This window comes from Grammomys surdaster, unplaced genomic scaffold (genome assembly GCF_004785775.1).
Source record: "Grammomys surdaster isolate TR1022 unplaced genomic scaffold, NIH_TR_1.0 62, whole genome shotgun sequence".
NCBI lineage: Eukaryota > Metazoa > Chordata > Mammalia > Rodentia > Muridae > Grammomys > Grammomys surdaster.
The window spans coordinates 520,341-542,851 of record NW_021604564.1 but is presented as its reverse complement, the minus strand read 5'-3'; the positions used below and the strand labels follow the sequence as shown (position 1 = coordinate 542,851).

At 53.3% G+C, this 22,511-nt stretch overlaps 2 protein-coding genes across 2 annotated transcripts in view; one reads left to right on the top strand and one right to left on the bottom strand.

Annotated features, from left to right (window-relative positions):
* Positions 1-22,511, bottom strand: part of Kdm4b (lysine demethylase 4B) — an 80,060-nt gene that overhangs the window by 25,481 nt on the left and 32,068 nt on the right. Inside the window, exons 6-8 of the mRNA XM_028762666.1 lie at positions 9,369-9,418; positions 5,884-5,987; positions 3,658-3,795 (exon numbers count right to left, since the gene is read on the bottom strand). Of these exons, the coding sequence (XP_028618499.1) occupies positions 3,658-3,795; positions 5,884-5,987; positions 9,369-9,418 (292 nt within the window). The remainder of the gene's footprint in view (positions 1-3,657; positions 3,796-5,883; positions 5,988-9,368; positions 9,419-22,511) is intronic.
* LOC114617142 (protein transport protein Sec61 subunit gamma-like) lies at positions 16,002-16,208 on the top strand. The gene has a single exon (XM_028762669.1). The coding sequence runs from the start codon at positions 16,002-16,004 to the stop codon at positions 16,206-16,208; it is 207 nt and encodes a 68-aa protein (XP_028618502.1).

Here is a 22,511-nt window from a genome sequence, read left to right as displayed (position 1 = left end):
AGCCTTGTGCCTCCAGCCTGCAGCAACTGTGTATGTGGGAAACACTGTCCACTCAGGGAACAAGACTGTCAGTTCTCACCTGGTCATTAACCTCAGTGCTTCCTACCCAGGGCCTGCTGCTACCAGTCCACCACAAGGGCATGATGACATGCAGCAAGGGGGCTGCTTGCAGACTTTCCCCTCCAACTCTGTAAGAGACCTCCCAGTTCCAGTGTCTACCCCTCAGGCTTGACAAGCATTTCTGGGAAGACTGGCATCCGGCCACAGGAATAGCAAAGGGAACAGAAGCTGCTGACTGTGCAGCAAGAGCCAGGCTCTCCCCACACCTCTGCTCTCATCCCAGCTCAGCCTGGGGGGGGTCATGGTGAGACCCTCTAGAGAAGAACCCCCTCCCTGCAGTGGACCAGGGCTGAGCTTCCCACACTGTGTGGCCTGTGGCTTGCAAAGGCTGATGCAGCAGCCAGTGAGAGGCAAGGCTGTGTAGGAGGCGCCCCTCACTAAGGTTGATCTAGTTAGTGACCTAGCTGTGAAGAGTTGCTCCAGCCTGCAAAAGCAGACAAAGCAGGCAGATGGGCAGGCAGGCAGACTGTGCCTCAAGCCCGCCCATGTTATCACACCTGGGAAACTCTTAAGAGGGGAGCACTGACCTGGTGCATTTCCAGAGGCTCATACCACATCTGCACACAGGACTACTGAATAGGCTAGGAACTTGGAGGGCATGCTGGACATGGCACCTGCTGTGTACCACTGGCAAAGCTGGTTGGCCTCTCTGTCCCTGTCTGTCAGCCCAGGGTCATCACCCCATGGCAGGTGCTGACTTCACAGAGCATGGAATAAACTGTGTCTATGGGGAGCATGTGGGCATGCCTGGGACTCAGAGAGTGTCTGCCCTAGCCCCAAGCTCATTCAAGGCCCTTGCTGTACATGTCGGTGGTAAAGTGACACCACTGGGTGGCTCAACTTTCTAGATTTCTCAGCTCTGATTCATTTTTGCTTCTGAAATAGGATTGTGCTCTGTAGCCCAGGCTGTGACTAACCTTACAGCAATCCTGCCTTAGCTTCTTGGATGCTGAGATTCCATGTGTGCACCAGGCACAGCTCAGGAAATTTCTCTGTAAAGATGAATGCTGTCAAGACAGGAGAACAGCCCATGAGGGGCCCAAGCCTAATACAGGTCTGTGGGGCTTTGTCTTGTTTTGAGGAAACCCTCTCATGTAGCCCAGGCTACCCTCAAACTCACTATGTAACCAAAGATGGCCCTGAACTCCTGATCCTCCTGCCATCTGGTTGACCTTAACACTCATGTCAAAACTGAAGCAACAAGACTGTTGGCAACAACTGGTGCTGCACATGGACCAGAAACCCACATGACCAAGTCTACTCTCAACTGCCCTACTGTGACCACAGAAGGGAAAGCCAGAAGGGGTGAGAGAAGCTAGCATCAGCGTCTCAGCTGTCCTCATCTGTCCATGCAGACAGATTAGAAAAGGACACTCACCTCCAAATCACAAGTGGCAGCTGAGGCTCATGGCCCATCATTTTCTCTTTAACTCAGACCTCTTCCTGCCAGTAAAGACAGAACAAATCGAAAGAGAGAACTCTTCTGACGGCTGTGTAACACTCCCTTAGCACATGTCCCTTTACCTGGAGGCCTTGGCCATATATGTCTGTGAGACCATACTGCACCTGTCCCAAGAAAGTAGTTGCCAAAGTCAAAGGTCAGAACAGACTCACAAGACAGCCTTCTGCAAAGGGTCCATGAGTTGCTGCAGTTGATCTGCGGATTCTGGGGTCTGTGCCCTTAGTGACCTAGATGCTCCAGTACTACACCTGTCCCCTGACCTGAGCTTCCCACAAATTCTGTGCTCCCATGTACACAATCTAGAAAAATTCCTGTCCCCTGCAGCATCTTGTCCCCCTAGAGACTCTGGTGACTTCAATGTGGGCTGGTTCCTGGCCCAGAGGTTAGCCTGTAGCTCCAGTGTGTTTGAGTATTGCCTCCTACTGCCAGGGCCAGAGGAATGCTGGCCCAGCATGCTGTCTGGTTTCTTATGAAGGAAGAGGTGGAGGCACAGGGATGCTTGCAGTGCTGGCCAGGGCTGATGCTTTCACCCCCACTGCTACAGAGAGGACCTAGCTTGGCACTATGCTGGTGGCTCCTCTGTTCCTTAAGGACACTCAGGTGGAACTCCAGTGCCTACCATGGACTGTGGGCTCCTCTGAACCCCCTTCAACCACTAAAAATGCAAAGTGGCACCTGCTCCGCCTTGGTCAGAAAGGGTTACTCCCTGATGCTGCTGTGGACTTGGGAGGGCAGGTGAGGCCCCAGGGGAATTGAGAGAAACCGAAAAGGACACAGCCAATGCATGCAGACTGGGGAGGAAGGGACGGGACTGTGACCACGATGTGTGAAGAGCTGGCTAGGGAGAGAGAAAGACAGGCACTCACCCTGGCCAGGTACCCTGGGACTCAGACCCATCTTGCCTTGCACGGCATGGCAACCCACAGCTTCTCTGTCTGAACGGGCTGGGGAGCTGCTGTCCTGGTCCCCAGTCCCCATAATGAGGCCCCACCCCCAGCTGGCCATGTATCCCCTTGGCTGGTGGGCATTGCCACACTAGGGCTGCCTTGGTAGCTGGACACACCTGGGAGCGTGCTGTGCTTGACACCTTGCCCTATCCCTGGCTGGTCTGTGGTGCCTCAGAGCACTTGTCCCCTCATCTCACGGGCCTAACAATGGAGAATGGTGCCATCATGGACCACAATCCCCAAATGTTGCTTTTTTGTGAACACATGGCTGAACCTGAAATTGCTTTGACTATCTGGGCAGTTCCTGTCATGGCTGCGGCTGAGACAGCCCTGCCATCACTGCTCAATCTGCCAGCCCTAGCTATGCAAGGTGTCTACTCAATCCAAACTAGACCCGGGTCTCACCCCTGGCTCATGCCAGACTTTGTGTTTCATTTAGACTGAAGACAGGCCCCAGCAACCCCAGAGCAGATCACCAGGTCATACTACATCCTTAGCGAGTCTGTCTGGCTTCATGTCCAGTCACGAAAGAAGACAACTGTCCCAGGAAGCAGAGTGAGGGCAGCAAGCAAGTGGGGAGGGAGACCAGGAATGAATGGCCCAGTAGGCAAAGCAGCCAATGATCTGAATTCCCACAGAACAGTGAGTGTGCTCGTGCATGGAAATGAGACGGGGCACCCCAGACACCAAGGTCAGGAGACTATGCCTCACACAGGAAGATGCTAGACAGCAGGTTATATGTGCACACAGGTGCACATGAACACACACATGAGAAGTAGCAACACTAAGAAAAAGCTAAATGGTAACCCAGTCCTGGGCATGGGGCATCCTGTGGGCCTATCACTAGGAAGGCCAAGGCAGAATCAGGCAAGCCCATGCTTGATATCTCAAAAACTAAAATGGAACTAGTAAATAATTTGGCTCAACAACAAAGGCCAGCTCCCCTGAGCAGCACTGCCAGAGAGAAACAGTCCCCTCAGATCACTAAGAAAAAAAAAAACAAAGATGGGGATCCTTGAAGACAAACCACCAAATGCCCACCTTTGTGAGTACCACCAGTAGGTGGGGTGCACCCGGTGCAGGACTGTCCCCACCCATCCACTGAACTGAGGTGACTGTTGCACCTACCTGCGTGGCCACCTTGCCATAGTCAATCCAGCGCAGTGTGGCGAAGTTAGTGGACTCAGCGCAGTTGAAGCCATGGTTGAAGCCCGCATGATAACCATAGGGGAAGGTGATCATGAACTCCCCAGCCTCCTGGGTGATCTATGCAAGAGAGAGATGAACTGAGCGAGTGACGTGGGCTTAAGGATGACCCATAGCTGCTGACGCCCTTTTACCACCTGGTGGGTTTAGTAGGGCCACCGTGTACTGGGGAAGAAGAGTGGATGCCAAGGTGTGGGGTGTACACCAGTCATTTGTCAAAAATCCACTAAAACCACCACGGCCTGCAGTACAGCATGCCCTAGAGAATGTTTCTCTCTTCACATAATTAACTGCACCAACCACAGAAAGTCAGCGACAGCAGCATTACGTTTTAAATTCTCGCCCAAGTGACAGTTGTCAGGAAGGGTGGTCAAGTGTGACACATTGTGTGTTCCCGGGTCCTGGCGGTCATAGCACTGCAAAGGAAAGGAAGGCCTGGAGCCTTAACACTGTCTCTGTGGACAGTGGTGGTGACAGCAGCTCAGTGCTGGTCCTCTCCATGCCGCCCATCATTCACGGTGCAGTGCATGCTGGGAGCAGGCACACTTGGCCTTCTGGAGTGCATCACAGTATACACACTGGGGCCAGCAGTGAGGATGTAGGCATGGCCACACAACAGACAAGACAAAGTATTGCTCAGGGTGGCAACAGAAGAATGTTCCTATCACTGTCGCTGTGCCCTGCTGTGGCTCAGCCCTGCAGTTGCCTCCCTCACTCTGTCAGCAGAGCCCAGGGGTAAACTGGGAAGCATCAGATGGTGGATGGCTGAGCAGAAGAGCCACAGTGGCCAGGGCCAGTGCCAGTCAGGGAAAAAGCTGGAGGTGCTTCAAGCGGGACAGATGAGGAAGTCGATGGCAGATTACAGAAATACACACTCTTAATTATTAACGAGCCAGCTATTGATCAGCTTTTCCTTCTAAAAGCAAATACCATTACAGACTCACAAGTGCAGTGTGCAGCTGCTCATCTGAAGGCTGACAGGAATTCTGATGAGGGGGTCCATGCCTCATGTGCAGAGGGCGTGCTCATCTCTTGCCTGTTGCTCTGTCCTTAGGCCCATCCCAAAGCAGCTGATGCCAGACAAGGGCCTTCACCCACAAGCCTTTAGGTCTGGCCAGCCAGAACACCCAACAGCATAGAGAGTGTGGTTCTCATAATGTCAGCAGCCTCTTTGAGTCTGGAGGCAAACCGGCTGCCTTGGGGCTGGGCACATATGTGCAATCTATAGCTCGATTCAGACCCTGCCCAGGAGGAAAGGACCGGGTAGTGACTCTGCCCATGGGGGTCCCTGTGCTTGAAGTACTGGCCTGGAAAACATTCTCCATAAGCCAGTTACAAAGCAGACACTTCTCACTTTCACAAGTGACGATCTGCCATCTGGCAGTGGGATCTGTGTTTCTCAGAGTCGTAGCCGGGAGCAGCCTCTGGGCTGTACCCGCAGGAAGCACACAGCCGGATGCCGTGGTGCCTTGATTGAAATGTCAGGACAACTCCTAACACACTGACACCCGTGTGAGCGCAGAGCAAGGCTCTCAACCTACCAACAAGCTCCTGGGCTGACAAACTGCTCTTCAAAGAGACTTTCAGAAACAGCTGTCTAAGGCCCTTCTCCCTTCCTGGTCACCAGAGCATCCAGGCTTGTGCTCCTCTGCAGGCACAAGCCCGATCGGGCTAGCCTTCCCTGCTAGGATGTGGCTCACATTGCATGGAGAAACCTAAGGTTCTGGGTCTGCAAATTTAAAGTACTTGTCAACCCAGGAGTAGGAAGCCTACTGCCACCTGCTCCCACTCCCCAGCAGCTGCCACAGGGCTGGCTCTCCCACATCAGACCTTATCCGTCACAGCCTTTATAGAAGCACACAGGACGAGCTCCGGCTCCATGCTCAGAAATGCTAAGTTACTCACTGCTAAGCAGGACACCTTCACTCAGAGGCCAGCCACCCTGTTGACTAAGCAATTAATACCAGGTGTGGCCTGGGCAGTATGGACCTGTACTCAGGCAAAGGGCTCTGTGTGGTTTGGGGACAGCGAAGACCCTGCCACACCCACACTTGCCCTGTGCCCTCACTCATTTCCCCTGCAAAAGAACCAGGTCATGTCCCAAGACCAGTTGGTCAGCACTGCAGAACCATCCCTAAGGGTACGTACCCGGCTGAAGGGGATGCCATACTTCTTCAGGATAATGGGCGAGATGAGGGTCATCTTGTGCCTTAGGAAGGCATCACAGCCCTGTGAGCTCCCAGGGAAGAAGCCTAGGGTGGAGGAAAGCGGTGTCAGAGTGGGTGTCAGTGTGGGAGGTGGGAGCAGCTGTCACTCCTGTGACTGATAACTGCCCAGCAGACAGCTCTCCTGCAAGCTCCTAGGCAGATTCCAGCCAGCATTTCAGGACCATATGGATGGGCTCGGTGAGCTGACAGCATTTAACTCCTCCCTAAAGGGCATGGGAAACTCCAAACAGCAAGGTTGAGACTAGAGGTCACCACCAAGAAACAAGCCAGCCGCAGCTGCTGTGTGCAGCCTCTGTGTCCCAGTACCTCAGTAGTCCACAGAGGAGAAAATGAGCCCCCAGGACACAGCTGACCTCAGGACAGGGAGCAGCCTATGTTCCCCTCAGGGCCCCTCACCTCCCCAAGCAGATGTTCTATTTGTCTCAGAACAGGACAGCTGTCTCAAGGCTCAGCCATGTCCTGGGATCCCAACATAGATTCTGGTCTTGGGCTCCTGGAGGAACACAGTTCCAACTATGGATATACCATCCTTTCAGAGGCCCAGGGCAGGCTGGGGCTCAGCGCAGGCTGGGGCTCAGCGATACCCCCTCAGAAGCAGCACTACAGCCAAGATGGGCAGCACAGGGAGCAAATGAGGCAGGGAACACTTAGTCTAACTGCTCACCACATGACACTGTCCTGTGTATCCTCAGAGGATGCCTACACACCATTACCCCTCTACAGTGAGGGTCCCAGAAGTCTGCTGTCGGCAAAGCAGGGGACAGGAGAACTGACAGATGTGCAGCCTCAGAGTCTAAGAACCCTTCAGAATCCCATAGACACTTGCCCAGCCTCAAAGCCAGCATGTCCCCGATAGGTCTCTGCTTCCAGAGCACATGTTTCAGTGTGTGCACACCCACAGACATGTGCACAGGGCACATGGCAAGCAGGGATTTGGAGGCCCTGGATGCTATCAGGAGGCTGAGCTGGAAGAGCAGCACCAGAGGGGACAAGGGCTGAGTCCTCAACTTTCCTTCCTTGGTGATAAAAGCGCCTTGGTTAAAATTATGACTGCGGCTTCCACCAGCATGTCCCCCTTTTAATGCACAGCTTAAGTGGCTCTCATTAGGGCCCTAATAAAGGCTCGCATCTGAGGTGATTAGCACCCCCACATCAGTGCTCTCCTGCGGACGGGCGTCTCTCCCATTTACGGCTCAGCTATTCATTCTCTGTGCTAACTGAGAGCCCACTGCACTCAGCTCTGCTGTGGGTAGCATCGATGGTGTATGCCCAAAGAAGGCCTTAGGGCTGCCAAAGCTGGAGCTGCAGGAGAGCTGCATGGAGCCTCCTGCTGTGTCATCTATCCTGCCTCCATCTTATCCCTGTCCTTCCCTGGGCAAACTGCTCAGTCCTACCTCTGGCTCCAGGGAACTTTCCCACCCAGCTGTTGAGACCGTGTGGACAAGACAGATTGTTCTTGTTGGAGACAGGGTCTCACTATGTGTTCCTGGGTAGCCTGGAACTCACTATGTAGACCAGAAGGACCTTAAACTCTGCTACCTGCCTCTGCCTCCTGAGTGCTGGGATTAAAAGCCTGTACCACCACACCCTCAGATGTCTTAAGTAGCCAATCTGGAGGCTCAGAACTGAAATCCTGCACACACCTGCTGGCCCTTGGAATGCTGACGTGACTACCTGGGTGGATGGAGGGTGCTGACATTCTGACCATGGCTCTCCTGCCATTCTGAGGCCAGCCTCAGTGTCTCCAGAGGTCACAAAGCAAGAACTGCCTGAGCTTTGCTCACTGAAGTGCATCCCACGTGGAGAGAAGGCGCTGCCCGCGGGGGCGGGGCAGCAACTGTGAGCTAGTTCCCAGGTCTTGAGGTGGCAGGTGAAGAGCGTGGCCTTTGTGTTTTATAAGTGACACCAGCTTACTCAGGGCACCCACATGGTACTCACAACCTAACCCTCAGGACCTATGTGGTGTCACTTCCAGGTTCCAGGTGCAGATGTCTCTAGCTAAGGAACCTGAGCTGCGAGGCACCCTGGGTCACCCTGCCCAGTGTCCTCATGGGTCCTCCTCAGAGAGAGGCAGGAGGAGGAGAGGCAAAGAGCCTGGGAGATGCTGTACTGCTGGCACTAGCCTAGGGGGAAGGGGTGGAGAACTGAGGCATGCATGGTAGGTTGCAGGACTCCCAGGACACCCTGCTGCACCTGTGGTCTTAGGATCTGAGCTGTGCAAGCACCCTGTAGGTGTTTACAACCACTGAGGTTGTGCGTGGACGGGAAGCAAGGACAGTGGCCAGCTTTGCCTTGGTGACCTTGCTCAAGTCCATACTGTGAACACTGCAGTGGGAGTGCTGTCTAAAGCTGTAGGTTACCCTAAGCTGGGCCCTGCAGGAGCCAGGTTAGCCTTCCTATGTCAGGGCTGCTCTAGAGATAATGCGGTCAGACAGCCCTTTCAGGTTGTCAGGACTCACAGTGCTTGCTATATGTGTCCCTAGGTTCCCACATACAAACTTACACCTAACAAAGGAACAAGTGAGCTGGGCATGGTGGCATGGACCTGTCATCCCAGCACTTGTGAGGCTGAGGCAGGAGGATTATAAATTCAAGGCTAACTTAGACTACAAAGTGAATTCAAGACAAGACTGGACAATGTAGCTAAACTCTGTCCTTAAAAGCTAACAAAAGGCCGGGCAGTGGTGGCGCACGCCTTTAATCTCAGCACTTGGGAGGCAGAGGCAGGCGGATTTCTGAGTTCGAGGCCAGCCTGGTCTACAAAGTGAGTTCCAGGACAGCCAGGGCTACACACAGAAACCCTGTCTCAAAAAACCAAAAAAAAAAAAAAAAAAAAAAAAAGCTAACAAAGAAAAACCAACATGGCTAGGAACAGCTAGCCTGCATGCATGAGGCCCTAGGTGCCGTCCCAAGTATCAGAGTGCAGTGGGAAAAAGGGAAAGCCAGATATAGTGGTACACACTGTTCACCCAGACATCCTAGACCCAGGCAGGAGGATGGTGAGCTCCACACCAGCCTGGGCTACAGGTGAAGCTCAGAATCAAAACCAGGTTTGGGATGTGGAGACCAGGGCTGCTGACAGGGCTTGCTATGCCCTCATCTGAGGGCATGGGGGTCACTGATGGCAAACTGACTGCACTCACATTGGCCTCATAGACCAGGCTAGGGCATGCTGTCACTCAGCCCACCATACCCACCCAGTGCCTCGAGCTGGAACCTCTCTACACTTGGAGCCCTGCCTGCTTGGTTCCTCTCTGACAGGCAGCACCTAAAGCTCTGCCAGCACTCTAGGAAGAGGTCACAGAGGGCTGCGTGCAAGAGGTCAGGTCAGGATGGATCCAGTGAGTGAGCAGCAGACAGGCACAGCAAGATTCACCTGGGCTGAACAGGGGCTCAGATACCTACCTATGGCCAGGCGCTCCAGGCGCTTGCCGTGCTCTGGTGGAATGGCATACCTATGAGAGAAGGGAGGCACATCAGAGCCAAGGACCTCTGCAGTGCAGTGAACACCCACAGATAGCAGACAGGGCTGTCCCCACCAAACCCTAAGGCAGGGAGTCACACTAGACAATGAGCAAGGTAGCTGTCACCCTGGGGGAGTTCCTGGAGTGCAGTAGGAAGGTGGGTACAGCTCAGCGCCCTGCAGGTTACAGAGGCAGGAAGAGGGTACGGGGCCAAGACCGAGGAAGCTTACTACAGCCGCCAGGCCAGAACAGCTGACAACTGAGGAGTTTTCAGTGAAATAAAAAGGTGGTAGGAGACTTGGCTCGCACCCTGTCATCAGATCTATAGAGAACACGATAAGGAATTCCCAGGTGCCCCAGGACCCTCGAGAAAACCTGGCACCCTCAGCTCTAGGGTTACTCCAGAATTTTCATGTCTGAGGTCACACTTCCTTCCATGGTCTCTTATCACTCATGCAACGATGCTGAGTTCCTCACAGCCCAGAGCACCATGATGGAGGCCAGCATCCCCCACCCCCACTACCCATCCCCCACCCCCGGGGGCTGCTGGGAAGACACCCAAGACCTGAAAGGAACCAATTTCCAGCTCTGGCCACAGTGATGAATGCAGCGTCCCTGGTACACAGCGCCTTCCACTTAATTAGTGCCTATAACTGGGACTTGTAAAGATAAGATTAATTGAATCTGGTGGCTACTGACATTTAATACATTGGAACACGCCTGGCATTATCGGGAAGTGCAGCCTGCAGGCTGCTGGCCACGGGTGCAGAAGAGTAGCCCTGGGGAGATAAGCCTGTGGACACATGGAAGGGGGCAGCAGGCTAGAAACCTCTGTGCTTTGCTGTAACCAGATGAAGCTACAGAGACTGTACCTATGTACCACCCAGCCACAGGCCATAGCCAACGAGGACCTTGATTTCTCAGATGAAGTAGCCAGGGTAAGGGCCCAGTGCTGAGCCTGGAGAAAGCTGCAGATCCCAGGGCAGAGTGGCCAGGCCCATCTTGAAGGGCAGCTCTGGGTGGCTGCAGCCAAGTGCACAGTCAACCTTCCCATGGGGCTCCCAGAGCAGTGCCTCAAGGATCCTGTGCAGCTCCTCCTAGGAGATCCATAGGCCAGAGACCACACGTCAGACAGAAAAACTAAACCAGGCCTGCACTGTGATGCAGCACCATAGACACTCATGCTCAGCCTTGTTAAAGGCAGTCTGTGTTGGGAACAGTGCAACAGTTCTGCAGAGGATCAGGAGCCACCTGCCAGCACTGTGACTCCATCTCTGAGCTTCAGCAAAGACAGGTACCTCCACCTCCCTCCAGCATCAACCTCCATGCCATGGCAGCTGTGCCCAAACAGTACCCGCACTGGTCCTAGGCAGTCCTACTGCAGAGTCAAGACTTTCTTGTATCAGTTCTGGTCACTGCTTGCACATGTCCTTCCTCCCACATACACCAATATACACAAACATGCACACACATCTCCATGTGCTCAGCACAACCCATGTGCCTAGCCCCTGGTCCTCTAAGACTGTCCCTGATAATAGCTGAGAGACCTATCCTGCCTAGACCACTCCAGCTCACCCATCCTAAGCCATCCTAGGTGACTTGGCATGGCAGAGAAGTTTCCAGCAGGCCAGGCTCTGTATGGACACTGGGCTGCCCTGGGCTATACTCAGCGTCCAGGAAGACCCTTTGAGCACTATAGGAAGACTTCGCTATGGTTGCTAAGCAGGCCACTCAAGGTCCCAGAGTTCTGAGGTTCAGCCGGCTCCTCCTAGGAGATGTATAGGCCAGAGACCACATGTCAGGAAAGATGCATCCTTCTGAATTGTCCCCATAATCCCCTGGCACCCACCTCCACGTTCTAAATCACCTCTATTCACAAAGTACTTCCAGGAGGTCTACAGAAGAGGCAGCCCTGTCCCCTGCCTCCAGCATGCTCATGGATTTGGTCTCCCTGACAATTCTATGGGGGACTCTGTATTGGCTGGTGGGAAGACAATAGCTCTATACCTGCAGAGGAGGTGTGGTGCTAAGGGACCAGGTGAAGTATTGCAGATGTGGCCCTGAGAGAGGTCTGCTGGCTGTGGCCACTCTCCCACATGTCAGCGGTTCACGAGGCCATGGGAAACAAGCACAAGTAAGGCTAGGGTGAGTTTGGATAAAAGGTTCTAGAAGGACGCAATGGCTGTGGTCTCCAGGAAGAGCATGGGCTCATCTGGGTCCTACTTCCCCCAAACCCAAAGCTGAACCCACAAACTTGTGCCAGGGATGAGAGCTGTGACGAATCCCTGTCTGCAGCCACCAGAGCCAGAACCCTAATGGCTCCCATCAACAAGTCTGACCACATGGCTGACCCTGGGGAGTGAACAAGCCATGTGGGGAAGGTCGAAGGTCCAGGTGGGCAAGTTGGTCTGGAGAAGACTGGAGACACAGGAACCCCAGGTGCTTCAACATGAGGCTAGGAGGTGTGAACTCTGTGCCAGCCTTACAGTACTGAGTGGTGCTGAAGAGCCCAGATCATCTGAGAGACACAGGGCACACGGCCATGATGGTAAAGTACATGTGTCAAGGAAGAGGGGAATCTCAATGCTTCAGGGTGCCATTCCAGCCCTGTGGGTAGACAGCCAGCTGAGCCCTGGTGCAATGGGATGAACAGGGCTCTGCGGACACACCAGTCTCTTCCTGCCCTCCTGCCTGTCTCCCGGCAGAGGAGGCCGCTATTAATAGTGCAATTTCCGCGGTGTTCTGTTTATCCCCCGGAAGGGCTGATGGATGTGAATAATTACCAGACTATAAAAGCCAGCGTATGTGCTGCTCTCTATCGCTCTAAATCACCAAACAAATAAAGCAAGAAACAGCGTCTCTGAATATAATTTTCCCCTCTAATGGCTCAGAATTATTATCAAGAACAATGAAAATAAATAAGCAAAGCCTTGCCAGTTAAAAACTAAAGGACTGTGTCAGGAAGGGGCACACGGGGTTGGGGGAGCAGGCCTGCACAGAACTGTCAGGAAGGGGCACACGGGGTTGGGGGAGCAGGTCTGCACAGGACTGGGTCAGGAAGGGGCACACGGGCTTGGGGGAGCAGGTCTGCACAGGACTGGGTCAGGAAGGGGCACACAGGCTTGGGGGAGCAGGTCTGCACAGAAGCCTGCCAGCTGGTGACAGTGTGCCATGCCATGAACCTAACTGCCCTCATGTGCCCAAAGCCTGGGGCTTTGGTGGCCTCTGTCTGGCTCCCACAGGTGAGGTGCCTTGCCAGGCCTTTAGCCCCATCTGTGCCCCAAGCTCCAAAGACCTGCTGGGGACAATCATGCTTACTCTTCAATGAGGAGAGCATTCTCTAGCTGAGCTCAAGTCAATGACAACATTGAGGTCAGGAGCCAAGCAATGCAGGAGCCTTCTATACTGTCCACTGTTAAGGATGAGGGAGAGGATTCCACAGTGCCTATGCAGTGCCAGGCAGGAAACAACTCATACAGACCCAGGAAAAAGGCCGGGCACTCTCACCCTGCTGCAGAGGCCAGGCCAAGTGCCAGGTAAAGGCCCTTGGTAGAGACATGCATGTGCACACTCCCTGACCCACAACACACACACCACAGCCTAGGATGTTACTGTAGATTCAACTGCAGTGGCTCTCCTGAGCCCCAAGAGCCAACCTGTCATAGCTACCCTTAGACACAAAGCCCTCTGGGCTAAGAACAACAGGGCAGCTCCTGTGCTCTCACAGCCCTGGCCACAGCCTGGGAGACCTTGGAAAGAGCACATGGGACTGCAGGTGACTTCCTGGTGTGACCAAACAGGAGGTCCCTGCAGCTAAGTCACAAAAGGAGGGATCCCACAGGTCAGAGCAAAACCTGGACAGACAGGTACTGGATGGAGGTACCCCTGAACTCAGACATCAGGGGCACACCGGCAACGGACTGTCACAACTCACAATGCAGAGGAGACCACAGAGGGTGTAACACGCACGGGAAAGACACATGGAGGCTGTGAGCAGCTCCGTGTGAGGGACAGGATTCTGTGCGCCCCAACGGGGTCATTCTGCAAAAGGAGGTCCGTTTGCCTGACATAAAAGGGGCTTCCAGTGACGAACTACCTGACCTGCCTGGCACTGAGGCCTGCCCATTTCCACCAGGGAATCCCCATATCTTATTGCTTGTGCGGGTGGGACAGACAACACAAATTGCATTAAAGATAGCAGCAGCCAGAATGGGAGAGGCTGCTCCCAGGATAGAGACTATTGAGCCACTGGCTTTATCTCTAATGGATCGTTATCTAGGACAATAGGTGGTAGAATTTGGTGTCACACACCAGCAGTGTCAATGACTTCTAGTAATGACATTTTTATTGAAATGCACGGGATCAGAGCTAGCTTGGAGAACACAGAGACTCGGAGGTAGGAGGACCACCCACCCACAGGGAAGCTGATGGTATGGGGAGAACACTGTCTGGGTGGCCAGGGAGGGGTGGATGGCTATCTGTGACTGTCACATCTCCCTGAGGACCCAGGGAGGAGGTGACTGTTGCATTTGTGTCCAACAGTCTCAGATTAGGCAGAGGCTGCAGGCTCAGCTGAGGTGTGAGCCCCAACCCACCCCTAACCCTACCCCCATGGATTTTTAGTGAAGGACAAAGACCAAAACTTACATAGTCACCTGTGGGCCTAGGCTGGATGACATCTACCTTGCACTACCCAAAGTCTGGAAAATGTTCCCAGGAGACAGTCAGGCAGGGCAGGGCCTGGTGACGGTGCAGAGCTGGTGAGGATCTAGTACACTGGCAAGGTACAGAAAAGGCACCACTGTGGACTTGGAGCTGTGGACATGCAGGGTGGACCATGTCTCAGACAACCAGGAGCCCTGTACATAGCCATCAGCCTGGACTCACAGTCCGATGCAGTAACCCTGTGTTAGCAGTCTCCTAAGCCGGGGTCAGGACTCAGCCCAGTTACTGTGTTCAAATATTGAAAACAAAGGATTAAAAACAGGCCTTCTGGGAACAAGGAGGGGGCTTCTCAGGACAAAGAGGGTGTATTTGGAGGCAGGAGATACTCCTGGGACCTGTGTGGCCCATATACACTGTGGCCTGCATAGTAGGCAGCATGGACAGCAGCCCTGTGGTCACCCAGGTCTCTCTGGGGTGAACCTAGTGCAGACACAAACTGGCCTTCCCTCCCCATGTCCGCACAGTGCCTAGGAGTACTGTTGATACCACAAATGGGCCTGGTGTCCTGCTTTCCTTACAGCCACAGGCTCGGCTTTGTAGACACACAGCCCCACTGAAGCTCCACGGAACACTCAGACATGAAGCCTCTGGAGGGACCTTTTGATATACCTAGCCTGTTCCAGCTAAATTAGGGACATTCCTAGGACAGAGACCCTATGGTCTCCTGTACCTGAGCTGTGCAGTATGTCATAGTGCCAACCCTAAAGATGCTGAAACAATACAGGGCCATTTGTTGCTGCTAGTCCTAGTTAGAGAGGCTGAGGACAAGCTAGTAGTACCACAGCCACTGACGTAAACAGTATGTAATAACACTGTGAACATCCGTGGGCATCCAAGGTCTAGGGTTCATGCTCTGAGCTCTTTCATGGGTAACAGCCTCAGTGTTTACAGATGCTGACAGATCTGGAGTGGCCTGACTACCTCAAGTCAGCCTCACGGCAAACCGCATGCCCACAGGCAACTGAGCTAGCTGACAGTCACCCTGACAAGTCTGCAAGGGCACAGGGAGAGAGCAAGCTGAAGCAGCATTGGCGCTGTGGGCTTGTCTGTTGGCCACCCGTCCACCATTACCAGCCTGGAGCTAATGTTGGGTCAACTGTGCTGTGGGGAAATGGGAAGCTGGCTGGAACAAAAGCCCTTCCAAGCTCTCTTAGGAGGGAGTTTTCTGAGAGACTCACAGCCAAGTGAGGTTTGTCCACCTGAAGGAGGTATAATGGGGCACGGCCTGCACAACGACATCCCAACAGTCATCAGCCCTGCAAAAGTAAATTCCCAGCAGGAACTATGCCAACCATTGCTTCCCCTGACAGAGCCAGCTCTTACACACGGTTGGAGACAAGACTGACCTGTATATACAAAGTTCAGAAATGGCCCTTCCCAGGCTATGCAGCCCAGGGACAGATGCATGGAGTTCAAGGACAAATAGGGACAGCTCAAGCCCTCAAAGCCAGGACAGCAGCACTGTGTACAGAGGGACAATGGGAACTCAAGGGCTGCTCCAGAGCACGCTCGCCCTTAGCACACATGGAAAGCACACATGCACACACACCTAGGCCTCCAGACAACACATCCTTTGTCCCACAGGAAGAAAGATGGGGTTCCATCGACTATCTGGAGCCTGCAAAAAATACAGTGGCTGGGGCTAGAGAGATGGCTAGAGAGCACTGGCTGCTCTCTAAAATACCTAGATTCAATTCCCAGTACCCATATGACAGCTCTCTCCAGTCCCAGGGATCAGACAGACAGACAGACAGGCAAAATACCAATGCACATAAAATAAAAATAAGTGGGGCTCAATTTTCCTCCTAAGCTACGTGTCTCTACCCTCTCAAACCGCCATCCCACAGACATGGATCAGGTCATGCAGTTGGTCGAGCCAAGTCGGCAGTTTGTAAAGGACTTGACTCGGCTGGTTAAAAGATGCACCAAGCCCGACAGAAGAGAATTTCAGAAGGTCGCCATGGCCACAGCGATAGGATCTGCTATCACGGGATTCATTGGCTTCTCTGTGAAACTGATCCATGTCCCTGTTAACAACATTATTGTGGGCGGCTAAGTCCTTTCTCATCATGGGACGAGTGAACCAATCAGGGGTGACAAGCTCACGAAGTAAAACGTTGCCTGAGTGCTTTGTGGTTTTGTTTTTTTTCCATCTTCCTATGAGATTTTTTATTTCTAAATTAAAATAATTTCAAAATAAAAACTAACTAGCTAAATAAATAAATAAATAAATAAATAAAAATAAGTAAGTTATTGTTAAATATTCGTTGGAGCCGGGCGGTGGTGGCGCACGCCTTTAATCCCAGCACTTAGGAGGCAGAGGCAGGCGGATTTCTGAGTTCGAGAGTTCGAGGCTAGCCTGATCTACAGAGTAAGTTCCAGTACAGCCAGGGCTATACAGAGAAACCCTGTCTCAAAAACAAAAACAAAAAAACAAATAAATATTCATTGGAGTAAACGTGGCCTTATCGGGAGATGGCTCCTCCAAGGCCAGGGCTGTAGAGAACAAGGGTGTTCCACGCAGCCTAAAGGCAGGCGCCTACTGTAGGCTGCCTGGAGAACCCAAAGGGCTCCCACATTCCACTTCTGAGCCACAGAGCTCACACTCCATCTGTGATCCCTCTCCAGTAAGAAGGAAAGGAACCAGGCACTGATAAAGAGACAGTGTTGGGCCACCCTGCTTCTTCATCTCTTCTCTGATAATTGAAACATCTAACTTTAAAGTTCATTTCACCTCAGAGTCCAGAGCGGGGGACATTAAAGAATGCCCTGTGAGGAAAGGACACTCAGCAGATGACCTGAGCCCCACAGTCAAGGTCAACATCAGTATGGCTAGTCTGTGATGAAGGTGACCCCAAGACATTATACTCCACATCACCAAGGCCATCGAGCAGAAAGGAAGTGGGAAGCCCCCAGCTGCCCAGAGGAGCTGGAGGACTGTGTAAAGACACTGAGGAGTCTGCGTGGGGTATGGTCCACTCATGAGAAACCTGAAGTGCTGGCTCGTCGTAGACAGATCCACCTGCACTCTCTGGCAAAAGAGGCAGGGACAAGAAGAGGAAGGACCAGGACAGGGGCAGGGAAGGGGGGGACAGAGAGAGGGGGAAATAGGACAGAGAGAAACAAAAAGAAGAAGACAGAGAGAGGAAGAGGAAGACAGAGAGAAGGAAGGGGACAGAGAGGGGAGGAAAAGAGTGGAAGGGAGAGGAATCCCCAACCATAAAAGTAGGCCATATAGAAATCAGAGGAAGACCCAGAAGCCATCACTCCACCTCACCAGTGGGCTCAAGAGCCCAGCTCAGCTCCAATTCCCCAAATCTGTGGGTTGGGGAGGGGTTCCTCACAACCCGCTGCAGGTTATTTTAGGCAAAGAATACACATAGCTTCCTGCTCAGCATTGCTTACAGAGCTCTGCAGCCCAGAAGAGAGAAAGGCAGGGACACAGTCAGTTGGGGCCCTGAATTAGCCCCAACATGCACATGGTGTCCTGGCTGCTCTGACCCTCGGATCCTGGGGACACAGCTGTGAGGCAGGCCTGCCACAGCCACATCTTTAGCAGGGCCTGGCTGTGGAAAGGACAAAGCAGGATGGCTCATTGAGCTAATGGGCACAGGCTGTGACTCAGAGCTGCACCCTGCCGTGTGCACCAGATTCCCTGAAATTGCCCGTCATCATCAGAGCATCGTGGTGGCTAATGACACAGGGCTCATCTTGCTGTGCCAGGGGCCCAATGCCCCAGTTCAAGCTCAGGCATGTCACAAGCCTCAGTCAATTACCTAGCTCCAGAGGTGGCTGAGATGTATAGCACAATCTCAACAAGCTGAAGGCCAGAGCCATGGCGCTGGGGTAACAAAGCAGCTGTGGTCAGAGTGAGGGCAAGGGCCCAATGAGAAGGCAGCAAAGGGCACTGGGCCAGGGATAACACAACTGTCCCTTGCTAGCTTCTGTGTCTGGACAAAGTGGTTGCACTGGCTGAAGTGCCAAGCCCCAAAGCGCAGAGCTTTGATTCCAGCTAGAGGGTACCCCTGGCTGGCTCTCAATCACCTTACATTTGGGGTCTCCTGGCTTCCAGTAGTCCTGAGAGAGGTGTGGACTGACTTTTTACTTCACATGCTTGCAGTATCTGAGACAACATAGGTCAGGGGACATGGAGTAGGTTGCACCCTTGGGACATCATGGAGATGTAGACTAGGTAGAGGAAGACCCACACCAGCCAGCCGTGGCGCACCAGCCACACAGCCAGCCACAGAGCCTGCTTTAGGCTTTACCAGCACAGGGCAGCGACTTGGGACTGATGGCACCCTTGGAGGAGGTTCCTTCTACAGAGAGCTCTGCCCTCTCCTAAAACCCCAGCAAGCACCACGGCCAGGTGCTCTAGAGGGGGGCAGAATGGCAGCACAGGGACCAGGAAGGAGCCCCTTCCCCCACCCCCACCCCCCAGTGGCGATGTCCCCACACAAGAGACCATCACAGTCACTGGCTTCAGGTCAAAGCGGGGACAGCAGCAGCTCACAGACTTCCACAAGTCAGTCCAGCTCAGACACAGTGGGGCACCTGCTCTCTCCAGATGACGGCAGGGCATACTTGGCAAATGGAGAGCACCCACCTCCCAGGAGTCTGTCACACAATGGAGACAGAACAAGGGAGGGGCTCAGCAATGTGAGCCACATAAGAGACAATCATTTCAAGCCGAGCTGCCTCCTGCTGGCTTCATCATCAGAGGGAGCTAGTGGCCCAGCTGACAGCTGGAAGGAACCACCCTCACAGGTGCAGCTAGCTAGGGTAGGACACCATCTTTGCTCCCTCAGTATGGGGCTGTCAGGCACTCAAAAGCCAGTACCATACCAGCTGATAGTGATCCAAGCCAGGGCAGCTCTTCAGCAGAGCCAGCTACCTTCCCTAGGCTAGGCTAAAGGGTCTGACTAACCATAGTGGCCATAGGGAGGAGGGGAGGCGCGACTGGGAAAGCTGCAAGTACAGCCTCCTCGTCATTTCCCATTCAAGGCACTGTCCTTGGCCTCACAACAGCTGCACAGTGTGCCCACTCCTCCAGAGACCCCAGTGCAAGAACAGCTTTCTATAGAGAGCATGAGAGCCCACCCCTCCTTCAAGGGCCACTTGCTGGGGCAGCTTCTGGAGGACTAGGCAGAGCCTGCCCAGGGCAGCACACACACCCACCTTCAAATTCCTTGACCCCTAAATCACACCAGCCAAAGCTGCAACAGATGCAGAGAACCTTCAGAAAATACTGGGACCTGTAGATATCCTCATGTATCCAAAACCCAGGATGGTGCTGAACCAAAACACAAAACAGACTGCACTGGAGGATCTGATGGAGGAGGGACTGTGACAGTTCCCTCTGAGAGTGAAGTATTCCATTTTGCAGGAAGATAAGCAACTAAAAGCAGCTTCAGGAAGTCCCTGAAACCCACCAGCTTCACCTGCCCCCTCCCTGCCAGAGTGAGCAATAAAAGCTGAGCTCAGGAAGCCAATCTGCCTGGAAGATGCTCAGAACAACTGAGGCACTGGAAAGGACGGTCTGCATCCTGATGCCCTCCCTGCAGACTGTGTGGTGAGCATCAGGTCCCCAGCTTTCTGAGCTGTCACTCACGCTTTGGTGATGCAGCTGTCTCTGAATCATTTCTGCTCCAGTACGTGACCCCTCACTCATATGCCCATCAGTGACCCCCATAAAACTCGAGGCACCACGTTGGACTTTGGTGGTGTCCATACTAGGAACTGTCATAGATTCTATTAGCATTCCTTCTAGGCTCCACCCAACAGTTACCTGGCAACAGCCAAGTAGGCCTGGCTTACTATAAAAGGGGCTGCTTGGTCCCTTCTTGCTCTATCTTCTCTCCCTGACCCCTTTCCCCTCTCTCTCCCTGTGTTCCCAGCCAGCCTCTCCTCTCCTCCTCCTCTTCCTCCTCCTCCTCCTCCTCCTCTTCCTCCTCCTCCTCCTCTTCTTCCTCCTCCTCTTCTCTCCCTCTCCCCACCCCGTCTTTCTCTGACTCTCCCCCCTTCTCAACTCCCCTTCCCATGCCCTAAGTAACTTCTATTCTACACTACGCCTCCATGGCTGGTCCTTCAGGGGAAGAGACGGGCCTGCAGAGGCCCTCCCACCTCACCACACTGTGCTTTGCAAAACATATCCTGCCTCTCCTTTTTTTTTTTTTTACAAAACACAACAGGCTCCCTACCTGGGGAGAGTAGACGTGTGTGTGTGTGTGTGTGTGTGTGTGTGTGTGTGTTGTATCTCTCCAGGAAAAGTCTTACCACACAACAGAAGGGCTCAGCTTAAAACTCCTCAGTTTTAAGTGGATCCAGGGAGCAACACCCACATGTCGAAAGGTTAGAATGTGGCACTGACTCCTTTCTGGTCCCTGCTGGAGCTGAAGACACAAGCATAACTGGGACCCTATCTTACTGGGGCCCAAAGCCTAGTGGGAAGAACCCAAGTCAAGCACACACCTGGTCGGTGTGTCCCCAAGGATATATGAGCCCTATCCTGTCACAGCTTCAGCTGTCAATTTGACACAAGCCTAGTGCCCCTGGAAAGAGCCGACCTCAACTGAGGAAATGTTTTTGTCAGACTGGCCTGTAGGGTAGTATTTTGATTATGATTGACATGGGAGGGCCCAGCTAATGGGGAGGTACAGTTGTGGGGGGCTGAACAGGCAGTCCTGGGTTCATTTGTTTGTTTTTAAAGATTTTATTTATTTATTTTATGTATATGAGTAGTACACTGCAGCTGTCTTCAGACACACCAGAAGAGGGCATCGGATTCCATTACAGATGGTTGTGAGCCACCATGTCATTGCTGGGAATTGAACTCAGGACCTTTGGAAGAGATGTCAGTGCTCTTAACCGCTGAACCATCTCTCCAGCCCTCTAGGTTCTTTAAAAAAAGCAGGCTGGGCGAGCCCTGGGAAGCATCCAGGAAGCAGTACCCTGCTTCAGCTCCTGCCCTGACAACCCTCCATAATGAAGTGCCATAGGAATGTATAAGCCAATTAAGCCGAGTCCTCCCCAAGTTACTTTGGGTCATGGTGTTTATTGCAGCAACAGAAAGCACAATAAGACCCCTCCCTACTGTGGGAGAGCCAGATAGACTAGATGCTCACGACACGACAAGAGACTGCTGTTTATAAGACAGCAGGGCCTTACTCACCAAAGCTGGCTCTACCTAAGGTTGCTAGAGCTTTCTTTCTCCAAACAAGAGGCCATTCTGTTCACCACTGGCTCTGATGGTCAGCCCCAGTCACAGCAGGACACAGGGGGCAGGGACGCCTGGACTCGCACCCAGTGTGAGGGAAGGGGAGGTGACAGAGGCGGGAAAGCCGAGCAGCCAGTGGCACGCTGTGTGTGTGGCCACCACCCTTCAGAGCACATGTCTCAGCAGCTGCTGGGCCATGGGGCCATGCACAGCCTGGCGCCCTCAAACAGCATAGCTCTCACTTCCCTGCTGAGGTGATTCCTCACACTGGGAATGCTCTAGTGCCAACCAGGCCCACAGCTGGCTCACCAGCCTGTCTCTCTGAGCTTCAGGGGCTACTCTGATGACTCCTGGAGCTCAGGGGTCTCTCCTGAGTGTCCCTAAAGAAGATGTGATGTTGGCTGGGCCATCCTCATCCTCAGCCTGGTTTACTTTTCTTTCTTTCTGTTAATAGAGTTGTAGTCACACCATGTGGCCCTGCTGGCTTGGAGCTCGTTCCAACTCTTTACTAGTGTTTTCTGACAGAGAAATTGGGGTTGTCTTCCCTTCCTGAACACAAGGAAAGATAGGGGTTGGGGAGTAGGAAGGAACAGCTGCTTCACTCAGTAAGGTGGGAGCGCCATCTAGTGGTCATCAAGAGTGGGACATCCTGCTTATATTCTCACACACAAACACACTCACTCACAGGGGCCCAGGCAGGCAACTGCTGTGCACATGGAGCAGGAGTGGCCATGGGCTCGGTTTGGATCTGTGGGTGTCACTGGCCCTGAAGGACAATGAAATCACAAGGAGCAGGTCCTTGCCACTGCCACATCGCTTCTCAGGGGATCCCTGGGTCCCAAGTGACAACTGCCATAGCTGTCCTCCACAGGGGTGGCAGCAGAGCACCATGAGAGGAGTCACATGGCTAGATAGGTCTACACAGAGGATGGAGCCACCAGAGGCTGGGGGCCACACCAGGGTTGAGGGCTCAGACTCAGCTGCTTGTGAGACACAATCACCAGCCTGTTGCTGTCAAACATGCATCCATAGACAGGGACCTTGTGAGATGAACTTACAGAATGGGGTATAAGAGTGTAGCTCAAACACCCCAAAGGAACCCACAGTGAGCACGGTACCAAGCAGTGTTAACTGTGGAATAGA